The sequence below is a fragment of the Elephantulus edwardii genome, unplaced genomic scaffold, assembly GCF_000299155.1.
Source record: "Elephantulus edwardii isolate Elephantulus edwardi_28Jun2011 unplaced genomic scaffold, EleEdw1.0 scaffold00282, whole genome shotgun sequence".
Classification (NCBI taxonomy): domain Eukaryota; kingdom Metazoa; phylum Chordata; class Mammalia; order Macroscelidea; family Macroscelididae; genus Elephantulus; species Elephantulus edwardii.
In genome coordinates, this window is record NW_006400032.1 from 3,019,941 (window position 1) to 3,038,579 (window position 18,639).

At 39.4% G+C, this 18,639-nt stretch overlaps 1 protein-coding gene across 1 annotated transcript in view; it reads left to right on the forward strand.

Annotated features, from left to right (window-relative positions):
• Positions 1 to 17,521, forward strand: part of LAPTM4B (lysosomal protein transmembrane 4 beta) — a 66,239-nt gene extending 48,718 nt beyond the window's left edge. Inside the window, exons 6-7 of the mRNA XM_006900356.1 lie at positions 3,060 to 3,155; positions 17,444 to 17,521. Coding sequence (XP_006900418.1) covers positions 3,060 to 3,155; positions 17,444 to 17,521 — 174 coding nt within the window. The remainder of the gene's footprint in view (positions 1 to 3,059; positions 3,156 to 17,443) is intronic.
• Positions 17,522 to 18,639: the final 1,118 nt, after the last annotated feature.

Genomic DNA, 18,639 nt, shown 5'->3' on the forward strand with positions numbered 1-18,639 from the left:
CAGAGCTAGGGATTTTGAACATTTCTTCATGTGCTTGTTGGCCATCTGAATGTCTTCCTTGGTGAAGTGTCTGTTCATATCCTGTGCCCATTTTTCAATGGGATTATTCACCCTTATCTTGTTGTGCTGCTCAAGTATTTTATAAATTCTATATATAAGTCCCTTATCTGACATGTCATTACCAAACACTTTGGTCAGTCTGTGGCTTCCCTTTTTACCCTGTTAGAGAAGTTTCTGGATGCGCATAGGGATTTGATTCTTAGAAGGTCCCATTCATCTATTTTATTTTCTCCTGGCAACTAATAAAATCTTACACAACCTGAGTGATCCTGGAGGACTTTATGCTGAGTGAAATATCTCAGTCATAAAAGGACAAATACTGCCTAATACCACTATTATAAAATAGGACTGATGTGGAGGTGAGGGGAAATTTTAAAAAAGAGGGGATAAATTAATGACTACTTCACTGGAACAGATGAAGGAAATAACTGTTTAAAAGGAATATATGATTAGGCATTATTTGTGTAACCATAGTCCAGAATAAGAGCTGTGTTGCAAAGTAGACTGCGGGAGTGGTAGAAAGGAGGGAGGAAATTGTGCAACAATGAATGAATATTAAAAAAACCTGAACTGGAGGTAGGGTAGGGAGGAAAGTGTGCAGCAATGAATGAATGAAAACCCAACTTTTTGGTAAACTTACATTAAAATTACAATAAAACACACACAAAGAGAAGTAGTAGTCTCTTTTTTCATGCTTTTTGTTAACTGTGATTGCATTGTAGTCCATTATAGATTTATCATTATTTAGTAAATATTGTTGGACACTAAGAAAATGTCCACCTTTTTTTTATTTCTACTGTTTTATGAATGAGTCATTCAGTACATCTAAATACATATTATACATCTTCATTTCCTTTATCTATTCAAGATTCTAGAAATACCAAATAAGAAATGAGGTCATTGAAATGAGTTGTTAGGTTTAGTGACATCAAGCAGAGGTTTCCCTCATGCTGAAGTGTTTCGTACGTGAACACCTGTGTTTTGGGTGGGCTCCTGGAGGGTGCTGATGGGGGTCCGGGAAGCTCCAGCCACCCTTTGTTAGCTGTGTAGTCTTTGTTAGCTTTGTTCTTTCAGCTACAGATTTGTTTTAGAGGCTGCACATCAAAAAGATTTCTTGCTTTAATGCATCTAGTATCCATGGATGAATGAATAATCCTGTCTAAACCACAAATTAATGCCTAGACATTTTTTTCTCATTTGTATTGAAACTCTCAAAATTGTAGGTATTTAAATTAAAAAAGCAGTATCATAATTGATGTAACAAATTTTGAGGGAATGTTTGTAGATATTGTCTAAAAAGATGTCCCTTCCATTTTTCTCATTGATTCTCCTTAATTTCAAAATTACTGTCATTTAAGAAACAATTTATAGAATGGCAGTATACACCATCAAATTTGAAAACAGCTTAAGCCAGCATTCTGTGTTTAAGAAATGACAGCAGGATATTTTACTTTCCTCTTTGAAAAATGTTGATGTGTACTTTTTTTATGTACTCCTTTTAATCTTGAATATTGTCCTTTTTCTTTAAGGCTTTGTCGATCAGTAATTCACGTATCATAAAAGTACCCATTGATATGTACAAGTCCAGGGTTTCTAGTGTGTTCTGTAAATTGTCAATCACAATTCTGTGGTTGCACAATCTAATTTTATAACGTCTTTATGATTCCATAAAGAAACCCATTAGCAGCACTCCCTGTGTACCACCACGCCGACCCCACAACTTGGCGTCTTCAGCCTTAGGAAACCATAAGTCTTGTCTCTGTAGAATTCTGTCGTCTCAGCTCTGTGGTGATACAACTTGAGAACATTTTAATTCTTCCAATGAAACCCACTAGCAGTCACCATCAATCTAATTGCTGTCTCTGTAGATTTGCCTGGTGTGGACATTTCCTAGAAAAAGGATTTTGTGCTCTTCTGTACCTAACCTAGTTTATTTAGCATGTTTTCAGGGTTCAGCCTTCTCATAACATGTATCAGAACTATTCTCTTTGTGACTGAATCCTGCTGTTTGAATTAACCTTATTTTATCTGTTCATTAATTGATTAACTTTGAGTTATAGAAACTAAAACAGGGTTTTGCTTTGTTTTTAATCCAATGACTTATTCACTGAATAAACAGTGTTGCCATGATCTTTGTACATATTTTAATGTGTTTTACAAGGTTTCCATTTTCTAGAATATATCCCTACGAGTAAGTGGAATTGCCGGGTCATTTATATTTAATGTTTTGAGGACCACTGAACTATTTTCCAAAGTGACAGAACCATTTTTACATTCCTCCCAGTAACGAAGGAAGGTCCCATTTTTCTCCATATCTTTAAGCCTCTTAATTGAAGAATTTTAAACCTGGAAAGAGATTTTTAAAAATATTCTAATCTAGTTACAAATGACTGCAGTGCAAGTGCAAAGACTTCATAGTTAAAATATTTTCCATGAATTCATGCTTTGTTTCCAGAGTGTCTGTGTGTTGGACATTAATTTTAAATATCTCCCTTGGAATTCTTTGTTTCATTGTGAGAATGCATGTTTTAATGAATTTTTTTGGCTGTGAAGCACACTTAACTGTGGATTCTTTTTTTAAAAACTTGACTAATAAAATCTCAGATAATCATGTGGAGTGAACATTTTCAAAGAGAATTAAAATATGGTAAGAATTGAGTATAAGTCTGATCTGTGAATTGAGTGAGGTTACAGTTAATATTTGTGATGATTGCGCATTTTAACTACCTTTTCTTGAGAATTTCTAGGTTCTTTTCAACCTTTCCCTTCTCTAAACACAGCTCCACCTTCTGGGGGTTTATTTTTATATATAGAACAAGACTGCTATAATACCTTTTGCCACCAAACATCATTAGCAAACATTCATAATTTTAAAGGCTTTTGGTTTTTATATGTATTCAGATGGTTTTAGAATATGTCTCTCTGTCTCTGATGATATTGTAAATCCCCTGATATTTGAAGATTTAAAAAAAATCTAATAATCATTACTCACCTTTCAGGGTTACCTGATTAGCTGTGTTTGGAACTGTTACCGATACATCAAAGGAAGAAACTCCTCGGATGTCCTGGTTTATGTCACCAGCAATGACACCACAGTAAGTGTGATAGCATTTAACATGGAGCCTTCCCTCCTCTCTACGATGACTTCAGAATGTCATGTGGCTTCTTACAGTGATTTGGTTCCATAGAGAATAAGGATTGTTGTTGTTCTTGAAACCTTATGAAAGGCTTAGTCATCAAAAACTTCATAAATGGATAAAATGGGGTTTGTTCCCTTTGCAGGGTACTCTGTAAAGCACAGGATAGAACAGGGTGCACATCATAGGGTCCCTGTGAGTTGAACTTCACTCAGTAGCATTGAACAACCACCATACAGTTTGGTGGGGTTTTTTACAATTTTTTTTTACTTTAATTTTTTAAATTTATTTATTTTTCCCAGAGGTGCACGGTTCGAATCTACCAGATGCTCTGCCGGGGAAGGAGGGGCAATCTCCTCCTGACCTGTCAGATCTGATTTGACGGTACACGCACACAAAAATAATAAAATAAAAAAAAAATTTATTTATTTTAATTTTATTTTTTCATGTGTGTTCCATCAAATCATATCTGACTGGTACAGGAGATTGCTCCTCCTTCTCCAGCAGAGCATCTGGTGGATTCAAACCACATACCTCTGGGATTGCAGAGCATCTTCTTGCCAGTAGGCCACCAGAGCTCCCTTATATAGTTTGGTTTTTTATAAATAACAAACAAACCTAAATACTCCAGAAACATGTGTCTTGCTCACATTTATATATGTTGAAGTTTTAAACCATGTGTAGATGGCAAGTCTGTGTAATAATAAAAATTACTCTGTATATATGTCACAACAGTATGTGAAATTAAACCCAGTAATGTGATTTAAATGGTGGATACGGAAAAGCAGAATTTGCCATGTCTTAAAACCAGGTTCTGCTTATGGAAAGCCTTGCCTCTGGTCTGCTAATAGTTTTCCATATGCACCTGAAAGGTTTTAATCTACCAGATAATGATTTTGGAACATACACCTTCATTAGAAGAGTTCTTGAAATAATTTGCACTTGATGTAGTTTATCTAGAAACTGCCTGTCTTAAGGTCATGATAAAAACTCCTAAGTCCTCTTCATATTGAACGTTATGTGTCCTCATCACCCACATATCCAGAATAATGCCTGAGGTCGTGCTCGTTAAAGTAAGTGTATCGTCGTGAAGAGTTAATGAAGTGGATTGAGATGGATGACATGAACAGGTGGGAGAGGTTGAGGTGGATAGGATCAGACAGGATAGGATGGATGGTGGGACTAATATGGATGTTAATTTATATATAAACTAGAACAGAGTGACTTCCTGACTGTGTGATCTTATGAAATAATGTGACCCGTCTTTGACTTGACTTTCCTTTGTTCACAATGGGAATAAAATGGTCCCATACTTTATTGATTATGCACATAACCTATCGAGAATTTTTAAGTTTGATGTTTTAGAATCTGAGGAACAACACACAGTTGCTCAAACAAGCAAGCTGTATCAGTCTTAGCCTAAATAAGGTGAAGAATGGAGCATTAACGTTACTATCTTTTTTTTTAAGCTACTATCTTAAAAGTGTAGGACGGAGGACAGTGTTCACATTACATCAGTTTGATTGAATATGTCTTTGCCATTGTGTTTTCATTGCTTTCTAAAGGGTTATTGACACAAAATTAAGGGTAACTAGATGACATGTTACTGTATAAGTCATACCACAGATTAAAGGATCTGTGGTAGAGAATTTAAGAACCATAAATTCGTCCCTTAAAAAAGTAGTATTTTTCCTCTTTTCCCAGATGCTGCTGAGAGTTAATAGATACTGGAGAAGATCATTCCCAGGGTGGTTTTCCAACCCAGCATTTTTTTTTCTTTTATTTTTTTTTTCAACCCAGCATTTTTAAAGTCATTGCCTAGAACAGAGGGTCATATGCTCTCAGTTCATAAATATGAAGTGTTAGGGTCTTAGTGACACCCCTTCCCCCAAGACAGCACTCTTAGATCAAAAGGAATACTTAACTTGTTTAGCTTATTAAGCAGTCAAACCCCAGTAACTTAATATAAAAAGGATAGTATGTAGTCGGTCATATGCTGTTTTACTTGAAAAATTATAATATTTCATAATACTTGGCTTTGTGTGGACTGCAGCACCTGCAGCCTGTGCCTGGGGAAGTATGTGCCTTTCTGATCTGTGTTGTCTTTCACATTCAGTATAATGCTTAGTGCTGCATATACTTACGAGCACGTTCTCAGACCTGTACATGATCAAAACATGACTTTAGGGAGAAACATAACATTAAAACATTAAACAGATTATAGAAACAGATTTTCTTCACCTTAAGTTTTATGTCATTTGAACTGTTTAAACTATTTTAATCTCTGCAACCTTATTTTGCTGATACTAACATTGAAAACTTGGGTAATGGTAACATCCAGCATTTTGTTAAATCTGAAAGTAGGGAACATAATTCCTTCGGAATTGGGTCACTTTAAAAGCAATCAGATTAATATGATGTATGGAAACGCTGATTTCAGATAAAAGAATCAACAGTCTTCAGTAACGTAGGGAAATATCTTAGCTATTTATGGATAAATAAGATAATTCCAAAACTTCATGGATTATTATGTCCTAGATTATGTTAACCCAGTTTAATGGTTATATACTAGCATTACTATTTTAACCTCAAAAAGCATTTTGCTTTGTGGACCAACTTCTGAGTCCGTAGCTACTTGGAAAAAAATGGTGAAGCCTAGTTTATCTCCTTCAATTGGTTCTCAGTCTTGAATGCTTGAGATTTAATTAAGTCTTGGGCCTGTGATGGGAGTGAGACATAGGGTAGAATTTAGTAGTGACCTAGTAACTTTAAGAAATTCTAGAAACCAAACCTATTGTTACTGAATTGATGGAAGTTCAAACCACACATCTATCATATGGAGTAGAACTGCATTATAAGACTTCTAAGCCTGTATTGTGTGGGAAAGCATACTGCCATGTCTCTTATAGAGTGGCTGTTTGGCAGGTGAGTGTTTAAAACACTGCACTACATAGCCTCTTTGAGTTTAAAAAGCAGTGCTTTAAAAAGTGTTAAGAAAACAATTCGAGTTTATCACTTCCTAAGTATATAGATTGTACACCATTAGAGTAAAATTCTTGACTGTATATGGAATTCTTTTAATTGCCTGTGTACTGTGGAGAGACAGAAGGGGAGTGAGTTACCAAGTTGAATATGCAGCTATCTATTAAGACTCTGTAGAAAGGTCATAAGTAACTTTCTGAAAGGGTTTAAGGCAGGCTTTGACTAGTAAGTGATCTGTAAACTGGCTTGTAAGATCTTTTTCAGTAATAGATCTTTTACATTCATACACATTTTGAAAATAATTTCACAAACAAACCTTTCACTATTGTCCTCTGTCTAAATGAATCCGAGGATCCTTGAGAGGAGAGAAGTTATCTTCTAAAAATGGAACTAGAAGAGTTAGAAGGTTTGAACTGTCTGGAGGATATGAAACACTGGCTTGTGATTTCACTGAAGAGATAGATGTAAACTTTCTGTTTCCATGGTCTGAGTTAGAGATGACAGTCGATTCTAGGATAATAGAGGGATGACAAGTCTATCTTAGGATAATAGAAGGATTTGAGAGGGTGATCATCTCATCAGCCCATCAGTTCAACTCAACTCATTGGCATCAAGTTGCATTCAACTCATAGCCGACCATCTAGCAGGTTTTCAAAGGCTGTGCGTGGCAAAGGATAATGCTCATCTTTCTTCTGCAGAGCTGCTCGGAGAGTTGAACTGCCAGAAAAGTATGGCCTTTGGATTAGCAGCACAGCTACCTAGACTGTGCAACCAGAGGGCCTTAAAGCGGTAGGACTCAGAAACGGTAGTTGATAACCAAGTGATTTGCGATGAGATAATTCTCATTTTCTGTTATGTGTGACTATAACCGAAAACCTAGTATCAGAGCAAGTAAGACAGGACCTGCAAAGTTAGTGTGCTCACCTAACCTCTGGTGCTGTCATCCCATTTTATCATTCTGTTTACCTTAGCTCTTCTCACTATAGATTCTACTTCCTGCCTTTGTGTTATGGATTCCACTCCCCACCCCACCGCCCCTTACCCCCCAACAGACACAGACACACAGTGGTAGTCACTCCCAGGTTCGGGTTATTGGTGCCAAACGCATTGGCTTAAATGAATGGTTTTAACAAATATATTTATTAAACTACACGTGCAAATCCAGTTGCTTGCTCCAGAGGAAGGTGTGTTCTCTGTCAGTTCTGGAGGAAGGTCTTCATTGCTTTCAGCATTCCTTGGAAAACAGCCTGTCTTGGAATCCACCAACTGAAATACGGGCTGTCTTCTCATGTCATTTAAAGCCTTTGTTTTCCTGCTGGTGGGTCAGTTCTATGGTTCTGAGGGGTCAGCAATGAGTTTGAGGTGTTTTGGGGATATTCTTAGTTTCTCAAGTAAAGTTGTAGACATTAGAAACAGTGGGGCTTTCTTGTTTGTTTTTACCTTTGTTTCACAGTGGAAGGGGGAAGAGAGAGATAATTTGAAAGAAAAACGGAAGCTGCTTTATTTAAAGTTCTGCTTCCTGGAATTCAGCCCTGGCCTTTGCACCTGGCTTCCTTCACATGTTTGTCTATTGTGATAAAATCATCATGTGTGAGATGGGACAGCCCACACTCTGAGATTTCCTCAGAATAGATTTCTCTCTGCTGTAATACAGGTTACACTGCTCTGACAATGGATGGTGTTAACTTGGCTCCTATTTCTTGCCACCTTTGAATTGTTCTTCCCTCAGTGAAATAATAGAATTTTTTTTAAATATTCTGGCCTGCCAGAAATGGCCTCTGGCCCACATAATTTTCTGTTATTTTATCTCATCAGAGTTTTTGAAACTTATACGTTCACTTTTAGACACTGAGAGACATTTGGGCTGAAGTTTCTCAGCATTTCACTGGAAGGGGTACCTTGATCAGCCATTTAGCAAAACCTATAGGTATTTGGAACCTAAAAGTTCTAGTGGAATAGTAAGCCTGTTTTTTGCTGTGAGGGATTTTACTTTAAAATCTGCACAGATAGAACTACAATCCTACCTTTCCTTAAAATCACACATTCTTTTTTAATAATAATAGAGCCCATGCTGATTTTAGGGAGTTCTGATGACCTAGTGATAAGTTATGCTAACAATGCCAAGACATGCAGTTCGGATCCAACCACTGCTTCACAGGATGAAGGTGAACACTCACCTGCTGTGGGATATACAGCCCCTGGGAGATCACCTGTGAATCGGTCCCAACTCGATCACCATGTGTTTTTGAGCGAGATATTAATTTTACTCCTAGGATAAATGAGGCATTCCATTTTTTAAAAAACAATTTTATTTTATATTGATTTGCTTAGCAAAGTTTGTATAGAGGCATCAGTTTTTAAAAATTATTGTAGGAAAGGTTTTGGGGACTACAATAAAAATTTTGAATAGTAAAGTTATGACATCTTTCTAGTAAGTAAAGAATAATTGTGAAAAATGATATATCTGATAAAATATCTTTGCTGCCATCATAATTAGACAGTAGGGCAGCAAAAGCTTATGATTTCTTTTTCCTTTTTTATATTAAATTTTATTAGTTTTAATGGACATTTACAGAGATTTGGAGTTTTCATTCATTCATTGTTGCACTATTTTCTCTAACCCTCCTCTCCAGTTTGTTCTTCTCCCCCCCTTGAAAGTCTGTTTTAATTGTCCCATTGCCACAGTGCTTGTCAAAGCCAGTTCTGATTAATCTCCTTTGTCAGTGTGTCCTTTGCCATTCCCTGTCACTCCTCCCTGAGAGAGACTTCACCCTGATTCATAAGGAAAAGGGGACGGCGTATTCTCTTAGCTACTTCCTGCTGAAAAGGGACACTGTAGGTTTCAGGGTGAAGATCTTCTCTCACTACTCTAAAGGGCCCCTTTGGCAATAGGAAACACATAGACTATTATGGAGTTTGATTTTGGAATTTAGATGCACTGTTATCAGTTGTGCTTAGCCGTGCATGTTCATATCCTTGAAGATGTAACATGGAAGTGTTGCAACCTAGAAGACACAAATTTAACTAACAAGTTAAAAGTACATGAGTCAAAAATTGAAAAGCAATAATATTCCAGGTAGAGGCTCTAATAGTGGCACAAATCAAGTTACAGAGGGAAGGCAGTTCTTACAATAAAAGGCCTATTGACTAGCACTTTCTATTATAAAGGTTAAGAATCACAAGATGTAGAGTTTCAACTATGTCATTTATTGTTTTTAAGTCCTGGAGCAAATTCCATCTACCACTGGGTTTTACAACTCGTAAGTCTGCATGCATGGCAGAGGTGAAGTAAGGAACTGCTTATGAGGTTTTCCATCAATTCCAACAACTAAGAAATAGTGAGAAGAGTTAGGACCTCAGAAGGCTTTTACGACCAGATAGTAGGCTCTTGTGTCCAGGAGAAAATGAATATACTTACCAGTAATGTTAATGCTCACCCACAGTTCTTCTGGGAGGATCTAAATCTAAATCGTTGAAGTGTCCTCCTTTGTTTCCAGCTGGGTGATTTCTTTAAAAGTAGAAAATAGAAGATGGTCTTGTGGCAACTATGAAAAAATTATGCTTATAAATTCAGGTTGTATTGGAACAAAATTCAGCAGTTGATTTGTTGGGAACAAGAATTCAGAGACCTTTCCTTTTCCAGGAATTTCTGGTGACGTCTTCTGTTGGGAGTTTCATTGCTTACTCAAAGGCCATGCCTCTGGTGGTTTGAAGCCTCAAGCTGATCCCGGGGAGAGGAGTGGGCAGTCTTCTCCTTTGCGGTTCACAGCCTCCAAAGCCCCAGTGAAGGGTCTGCTGTGGTTCTGACTCAATAGCCATGAGATTTTCTCAGTAATGTAAGGGAGGACTTGAGGGGTGTGTAGGAGGTAGGGCCTCCTGTTAACCAAAATCATGTACAGTTCATCCTCTCCTGGCCCTCATTTCTAGCTGACACCTGAGCTGCACCACACAGCCGGCATTGACAGGCCTTGAAATGATGGGTAACATCCAGGAGGAAATATGTACAGTAGGTGGCGTAGTACATTAAGGGAACACAGAGAATCAAGAGTAGGATTACTATGATGATAGAACACACTTCATCTTTTCCTTTAATATTTAGATATGGAGCAATTTCTTAAATACTTAAATATTCAGAACCATTTTAGCTTTCTATTCTTGCTATTATGTGCCGTTGAGTCAACTATAACTCATAGTGACCCTGTGAACAGTGGCTCTAAGCCCTGCCTTATCCTGAGCTTACCTCACTGTCTGACAAACCTGCCCTCATTGCCACAGTCACTGTGTCAGTCTGTCTCATGTAGGGTCTTCCTATTCTGTGCTGGCCCTCTTTCACACTAACTACCATCGAGGCCAGCTCCTACCATCCCTCTATTCATTGGCTTTCTGGGGCTGTAAATTTTAATGGGAGGAGCCTAGTCATCTTTCTCCTAGGGAGCCTCTGATGGATTCGAGCTACAGTTCAGCAGCCTGCTGGTTGGCAGAGCAATATGTGGTGGCCTAGGCCACCAGAGCACCCTTCAGGAACCACTGTTGCTAATCTCTACAGGAGGCGCCGAGCCATCTTTGCACCTAAGGAGCATTGGATTCAGTCTGGCAGCTTTCCAGTTAGCAGCTGACATGTTCATGTATGCCATCAGGGCTCTTTTTGTTTAGATTTGGTAAAACATGTTGTGAGAAGCTGGAGGAGCATGGGGGGAGGGGTTGAAAATGAAATGCTCGTGCCCAGCTTGAGGGAACAAAAATCCTGAGTTGACTGTTTTCCAAAAGAATCGGTTTTCAGTTGCTCAGAGAACATTCTAGGATATGCTTCCATAGTCAAGTATCAAAATATTTGATCCAGGTCAATAGGTTGTCAGTCCAGTGACCTTGTGGGCATTTGTCCAGCTTGCTTCAATGTGTGTGTGTGTGAGAGAGAGAGTGTGTGTGGGGGTGGGGGGTGTGTGGCTTAAAAGCAGCTTAAATTTCAGCCTCTTAATATCACAACCTTCAGAACTGGAGAAAGAATGGAACTTATTTCCTCCCAGCAAATTCCATTATGAGCAAAGTGTGCTCCTTAGGGTAGGTGTGCGTTGCACTGGGATAGGTAAGTGAATTATCTTGCCACAATTGGAGAATTGGCGTTTATTGAGCACCGCATGTTAAACTTGTCCCCGACACATTAGGTGTTAATATTACAGAAGTCCTGCTAGCAGTCTTTCAAGGGAATATCTACCATGGTTCCCATTCTGTAGGTTTAGAAGCCAAAGCTCAGATAGATTGAGCAATTTGCAGTACTCCAGATGCATTGCCATTGAATTGACTGTGACTTCCAGGACGCTGAAGGGGAGTAACACTGCCTGTCGTGTTCCCAAGGCTGTCGTTTTCATGGAAGCAGAGTGCCACATCTTCCTCCCGAACAGCAGTTACTGGGTTCAATCTGCTATCCTTTTAGGTAGGAACCAAGTACTTTTACCACTGCACAACTACAGCTCCTTGCAAAAGTCTAGGGTTCATAAACCAGAGAGCTAGAATTTGAACCCAGTTTTCAGCTTTTAAACTTCTACTTCGGTGCTGCAGCTATCCAGTGATAAAATCCAAATTTGAACACAGTTTTGACTAACTACAGTGCTGAGGAGGATTCAGAAGTATAAAAGACTTAATTTGGGGGGACATTTTCCTTACAAAGCAGTGAAGCATATAGGAAAGATAGGATGTAATTTTCCCATTTTGTTCTTTTTCTAAAGCACTTACATTAGTGTTTTGAGTTCTGAGGGACATGTTCTAATTCCTCCCTTTTCCAGGTCTATGCTTGGGCCTTTATATTATCTATATTCAAAATCTACTGCCAGGTAGTAAATGTTGACTCATATGACCTGTAGGACAGAAAACAAAACTGCCCATAGTGTTTCCAAGCCTGTAAATCATTCTAGAAGAAGCCTGTGTCATCTTTCTCCTGAAGAATAGTGGGTGAGTTCAAACCACTGACCTGTTGGGTTGCAGCTGAATTCTTTTACCACTGCATCATCTTATATTATCTATAAAGAATGTATAAATATAATTGTAGTGGTTTTGAATTCTAGAACTTACTATATGACATTGAAAAAGAGTTTAGAGTAATGAATGCTGAGATGTTTCAGAAAATTTCCAAGTTAGAAGTGATTTTAACATGAATCTTAGCTGTGGTGCTGGAGAAGGATATTGAATGTTCCATGGGCTGCCAAGAAAACAAACAGATCCATCCTGGAGAGGGTTAAACCAGGCTACTCCTTGGAGGCAAGGATTCTGGGGCTCCATCTGACATACTTTGGACATGTTGTAAGGAGAGACAGGTCCTTGGAGAAGAACATCATGCTTGGGAGGGTGGAGGGACAGCACAGGAGGAAAAGACCCTCTATGAGGTGGATTGATTCAGTGACTGGGGTAATCAGGATGGGTGTGTCAGAAGCAATGCGATTGGCATAGGATAGAGCAGGGCTTAAGGCTGTTGTACATAGGGTCGCTATGAGTCGCAAACAACTTGATGGCACCTAACAACAACAACAACTTAAATTGTCTGGGTTTTAGGTGGGATAACAGAATAAAGAGAATATTCCAGGAAAATGTTCTATAGGAAAGCTATCACAAGTTAAATGAATAATGCACTTCCTGTGCTAGGGCATCAGAGGAGTTACCTGGATGGAACTGGATGGAAAGACCAGCTTTTGCGCTGAGCATTGAGTTGCTGTTGGCCTGTGCATGAGTCAGCAGAAATCATGGTTTTCCTGTTCAAGCAAGGGAATTGTTGACTTGCCTGCTGCACACTTGGCTTCTTATTTGTCGCTTACATTGGCATTGATTGGATCCAAGTAAAAGGGAATCCTTGGAAACTTCAGTATTTTCTCCATGTATCATGGTGCTGCCTATTGATCTAGTTTGTGAAGATTATTATTATTATTTTGATGTTGAGGTGGAATCCATACTGAAGGCTCCAGTCTTTGTCTTCAAGTCCTCTTTACTGTCGACAAGCAGCATTGTGTCATTTGCATAATGTATGATGTTACTGAGTCTTCCTGAAATCCTGATGCCACATTCTTCTTATAGTCCAGGTTCTCAAATTGTTTGCTTAGTCTACATCTTGAAAAGGCATGGTAAAAGTCTACAGCCACCCTGACACATACCTTTTCTAATTTAAACTATGCAAAATCTCTTTGTTCAGTGTGAAATAATAAGTTAGTGCAGTTCAAATGAAAGGGAGGTTATTTGGAGAAACAAAAGGCAAATTTCGTAGCACTTACAGAACATTATAACTTTTAATTTAAATTGGTAAGGTCTATCAACAGTCTAGGATATTTTAGAGGATGTGGCTGAATTGTGTAAAACTTCTTTGTGCACAGGAAAAAGCAGCCTGCAAATATTTTAATAAGTCATCTTACTATTATCTACTTCTGTAGGGTTTTTCCAAATTTCTTGGACTTTGCAAGCATAAAACTATAATTGAATTGATTTCTTGATGGCTAAACATATTTTCATTTTGGAATTCAGTCCCTGGAATTTTGTATATTAAAGACCCAACTATTCTGAAGCCTGTCTTTTTTTAAAAAAAAATAATTTTAATGAACATTTACAGAGATTTTGGATTTCCATTCATTCATTGCTGCACTTCTCTCCCCGCACAGACCACCCACCCCCCTCCCCCAGTTTGCTCCTCTCTTTCAAAAGTAAAAGAAACACTCCGTCCCTGGTACACAGTCCCCCTGCACCCCTCCCACTGCCCCAAGTACATTCCACTATGCAACCTTAATTGTGGACTCTTGCGATAACCATAATACCCTATCATATATCGCTTTTAAATTATTCACTCCCTCATCTGTTTCAGTGCAGTATACACAATCTATCCAGTTTTTCTCAGTCTTACCCCAACCCTGATATCAGTCCCATTTTATAGCAGTGGCACCATGCAATATTTGTCCTTTTGTGGCTGAGATATTTAACTCAGCATAATGTCCTCCAGGCTCACCCATTTTGAATAATATTGCATGAGTTCCTTGTTTTTCAATGCAGCATAATATTCCATTGTGTGAATATACCACAGTTTCTCTATCCATTTGTTTGTTGATGGGCACCTGGGTTGTTTCCAACTCCTTGCTATTGTGAACAAAGCTGCGATAAACATGAGTGTGCATATATCTGCTTGGATGTCAGTTATGGTCTCTTTGGGATATATTCCCAGTAGTGGAATTGCTGGGTCAAATGGTATCTCTATTTGCAACTATTTGAGAAAGCGCCATACCGCCTTCCACAGTGGTTGCACCGTTTTACACTCCCACCAACAGTGAATAAGGGTTCCAGTTTCTCCACAATCTCACCAGCATTTGTTGTTTGCTGTTCTGTTAAATTTTGCTATTCTGACTGGGGTGAGATGATATCTCATAGTTGTTTTAATTTGCATCTTTCTTAGAGCTAGAGATTTTGAACATTTCTTCATGTGCTTGTTAGCCATCTGAATGTCTTCTTTGGTGAAGTGTCTGTTCATATCCTGTGCCCGTTTTTCAATTGGATTATTTACCTTGTTGTGGTGTGAAGCCTGTCTTTTCTGGGTGACCTTCTTGGTGATTGAGATATTGGTGGCAGGCCCTCCACCACTGTGGTAACACGTGAGCCGCCACAGTGTGAAGCCTCCACAGAGGTTGGTGGTCTTGGTGATGGAGTTTCCCGGAAGACAGAGATGCTTTCTGTGGTTAGTCCTATCACTGAGAACAGTGCAGACTGACCAGTCGATGGTTTCCTCGTGGGCGAAGATGGCTTCCTTGAGTCAGTCTTTGACCCCCTTACCTGAGTGCATTTGCGAGGCTCTGAACCCCAGGTAATCCCTGAAGTATGAGTGTTTAGGACACAGGCACATTATCACTATTACTTTCTGGAACCCATAGTAATAAATCATTACCAATCTCTATTACTACCCGTTTAGGCTTTTCCCCTTTTAGCCCAACTGGGTTAATGGTTTTCTATTGCCAGTTAGCTTGTTTGCCAGGGGAGGGTGCTGGAGGAAGAGTCGGTTTCTGGGTGCTCTTGCTGAGCGACCTGCACTGTCCTGGGAGTACCTCTTCATGACATGCTTCCCAGCACCCCTTCCCAGACTCTATCCTCAGACAGTTTCCAGAGTAACAACAGCCACAGCAGCAACAGCCACTTCCAGCAACAAGTTAGCCGTGGCCCTGCAGCAGGCCCTCAGAAGTTGTTTTTCTTACACCAGCCCCGACCTGCTCACTGAAAGTCTCAGGGTTTCAGGCACACCCTGTACAGCATCAGCCCTGGGCAAAGTCTCTGCGTGTTCATTCCTTCCTAGAGACCTTCAGAGTCTGCTAGTTACAGTAGATTTCCCCTCTCTCTGACAATTCCCTGTTCCTCCAGTCTCATCAGTGAGTCCTTATCGTAAACATTTTTTTTTCTCAACTTGCTTTGTGGTTCTGCTTCCCTATTGGCTCCTTCCCAGCACAGAGATACCCTGTCTGGAAAGCTACCAGTTCATTTTGCTGGCCTCGGGTTTTTCAAGGCCTAAATGGGTCTTCATTTACCCAACTCCAGCGTCTCCTTTCCTGTAGTGTAGAAGGCACCAGGCCCAGCCCGGGGGAGAAGCAGGCCAGTGTGAGCCTTCTAGGAGCTCCAGGTTAGAGGCGGAGAAAAAGAACTGAGGATGATGTTGTCTTAGAGTAGGAGGGACCGGTGACTCAAGCTGAAAACAGAAACTTGGGGACAAAATGTGAGTGTCTTCTCACTAAAAGCTCATGAAACAAAGAAATGATAATATGTGAAAGAGATGAGCCTTGCTAACAGTGGTTTTATTCTCTTTGTAACTGTTTTTCTCTTCATAAAGTGCTTGAAATGTTTACGGTTTTATATTAATCTTGTCTGAATTTCCTAAAGAACAGGAACTAGTTTTTTTGCCCTGTTTATGATCTCATAGCCACAATGCCTGGCACGTGGTAGACATGTAATAAAAGTTAGTTGACCGAATTACAGCTTATTCTCTGTTGTGTTCTTCCCGTTCCAAGAAAACCAAATCCGGCCAATGTTTTCTTTTAATAACAAATTATAAATAAACATAAGCTATTTTTAATACATGAAATGTAAAGATTATTCAATGTTTATAGATTTAGTGCTTATTTTTCTTGGTTCCTCTACAGTAATTTACAGATAATTACTTGTATCATTTCAGGTGTATAGCACATATAAGCTATTTCCTTTTTGTAGACCTCTCTTCTGATTTTCAAGTATCCCTTGGTGGTGCAGTTAGCACACTTTGCTGCTAACCAGGTTAGCAATTCAAGTGTAGCCTGAGCTACCGCAGGAGGAAGGCTTGATACGCTACTTCTGAAGATTCAGCCACTGCAAATGCTATAGAGCATGTTTCTCCTGACACACAGGGGTTTATGAGTTCAGGTTTACTCACAACAACCTGCCTTCACTGGTCTTCTGAGCTATCGATATTTTGCAAGCAAGGAAGGATGGTTAACTTACTCAAAGCCACATTAATAAATCAGGATTGAGTCAGGTTTTGAACCGAGAGTCATGGAAGAGCTTGTCCACACTCTGGTTTGCCCCTCAGATCTCAGTGATTGGTTGCATAATCAGTCAGTTTGCCCCTGTTTGCAGCTTGTTCATGTACGCCTGAGCATGGATGTTTTTACCCAGAAGCCTTTGGGGGGAAACTTCCAAAACCACCACCTCCTCTGTCATGCTCCGTCATCCTCTGGCCATTTATGTGTCATGGTTTTAACATACAGACAAAGTTAGAAAACCAGAAAGAGGAGAAAGTCTTACCCCATTAAGTTAAAAAAAGTCACCACTGTTAGGTTAGTGGACTTAAGAAATCAGAGAGAACGAGAGAAAGCTTAATGCAGCTTTATTAAAGGGGGTGGTAAGGGGAGCTCCTGGGTGAGTTCCTCATCCTGAAGAGGCAGAATGGGAAGTCACACTGTGAACTTACTGGGGAGGATTTTTATAAACAGAGTCTTTAGGGAGGGACATTCCACTCTGATTTACAAGCCACCTGCTAGCTCAGCCAGGCAAGCAAGGCTGTTTGCTCTTCTTATGAGCAGCAGGCAAGACCATCAGCATTTGAGTTCTGAATTCTTCATTCTTCTCTTTGGCCTCCTTTGCCCAGACTTAACAACCATGTGTCTACTTTGGTTGAAAATCAGGGTTGGTACAGGTTATGGCAACAGTTTTCCACAGTTTACAAAGTTCAATGAATTCTGAATCTTCAGGAACTGCAACACTAATCCTTGTTTCCCCTTTTCCCTAAGGTGCTGCTGCCCCCATACGATGATGCCACTGTGAATGGCGTTGTGAAGGAGCCTCCACCCCCATACGTGTCTGCCTAGGCCAACAGAGGCTGGGGCTGCAGGACCCAGAGCTGCAGCATGACTTTGGACATCTGATTAGTAGTTCTTTCATTTCTATGATAAGCTTTCTGAGATGATTTGTTGCTAAATGATTACAATTCTAAAATAGAGATGTTAAGTTGAAACCCTTTGTAGTTTTAAGCAGAAATGTTAGCTAGAGTACTGTGATAAGATTTGCCATAGATTTCTTTTCTTAGTGGTCAGGGGCATAACAGCTTCATGAGCCTTCCCTACGCATGGAAACTTCCCAGAACTGTGGAGGGATCACTCACTAGTCAGCGAAGTCAGGTTTTGTCCTTGGGCCCTAGAGTTGGGTAATTGGTTACACATCTTTCTCTTTGTTCATTGTGTCCCTTTTGAAAGTGTAAAATAAAGTGAAAAATACAACAAATGTTGTTCTTAAGCCATTCTTTTGTTTAGTATTCCTCTTGGTAGAATATAAATAGAATTAAACTGAAATGTTAATTGTGTAGTTACTGTTACTCATTAGGGAAATAGGCATACCTTTTTTTAGGGTAACACATTCAAGAGAGAGGCATGTTGGGAAGGGTAATAAACGAAGACCCTCAGTGAGATGGGTTGACTCACTGATCGCACACTGGGCTTGAACATGACAGAAATCGTAAGGATGGAGCAAGGTTTCGTTTTGTTGTTCACAGGGTCACTATGAGTCAGAGGCACTGTGACAGCACCTAACAATCAGTGTTGTAAGAATTAAGATTCCCACCACAACAAGATAATGGTAAATAATCCAACAGAAAAATGGGTGCAGGATATGAACAGACACTTCACCAAAGAAGACATTCAGATGGCTAACAAGCGCATGAAGAAATGTTCAAAATCCCTTGCTCTAAGAGAGATGCAAGTTAAAACAACTATGAGATAACATCTCACCCCAGTCAGAATAGCAAAATTTAACAGAACAGCAAGCAACAAATGCTGGTGAGGTTGTGGAGAAACTGGAACCCTTACTCACTGTTGGTGGGAGTGTAAAATGGTGCAACCACTGTGGAAGGTGGTGTGGCGCTTTCTCAAAAAGTTGCAAATAACATTCAGATGTCAAACAAATGAAGAGCTGTTCAAAATTCCTAGCTTTC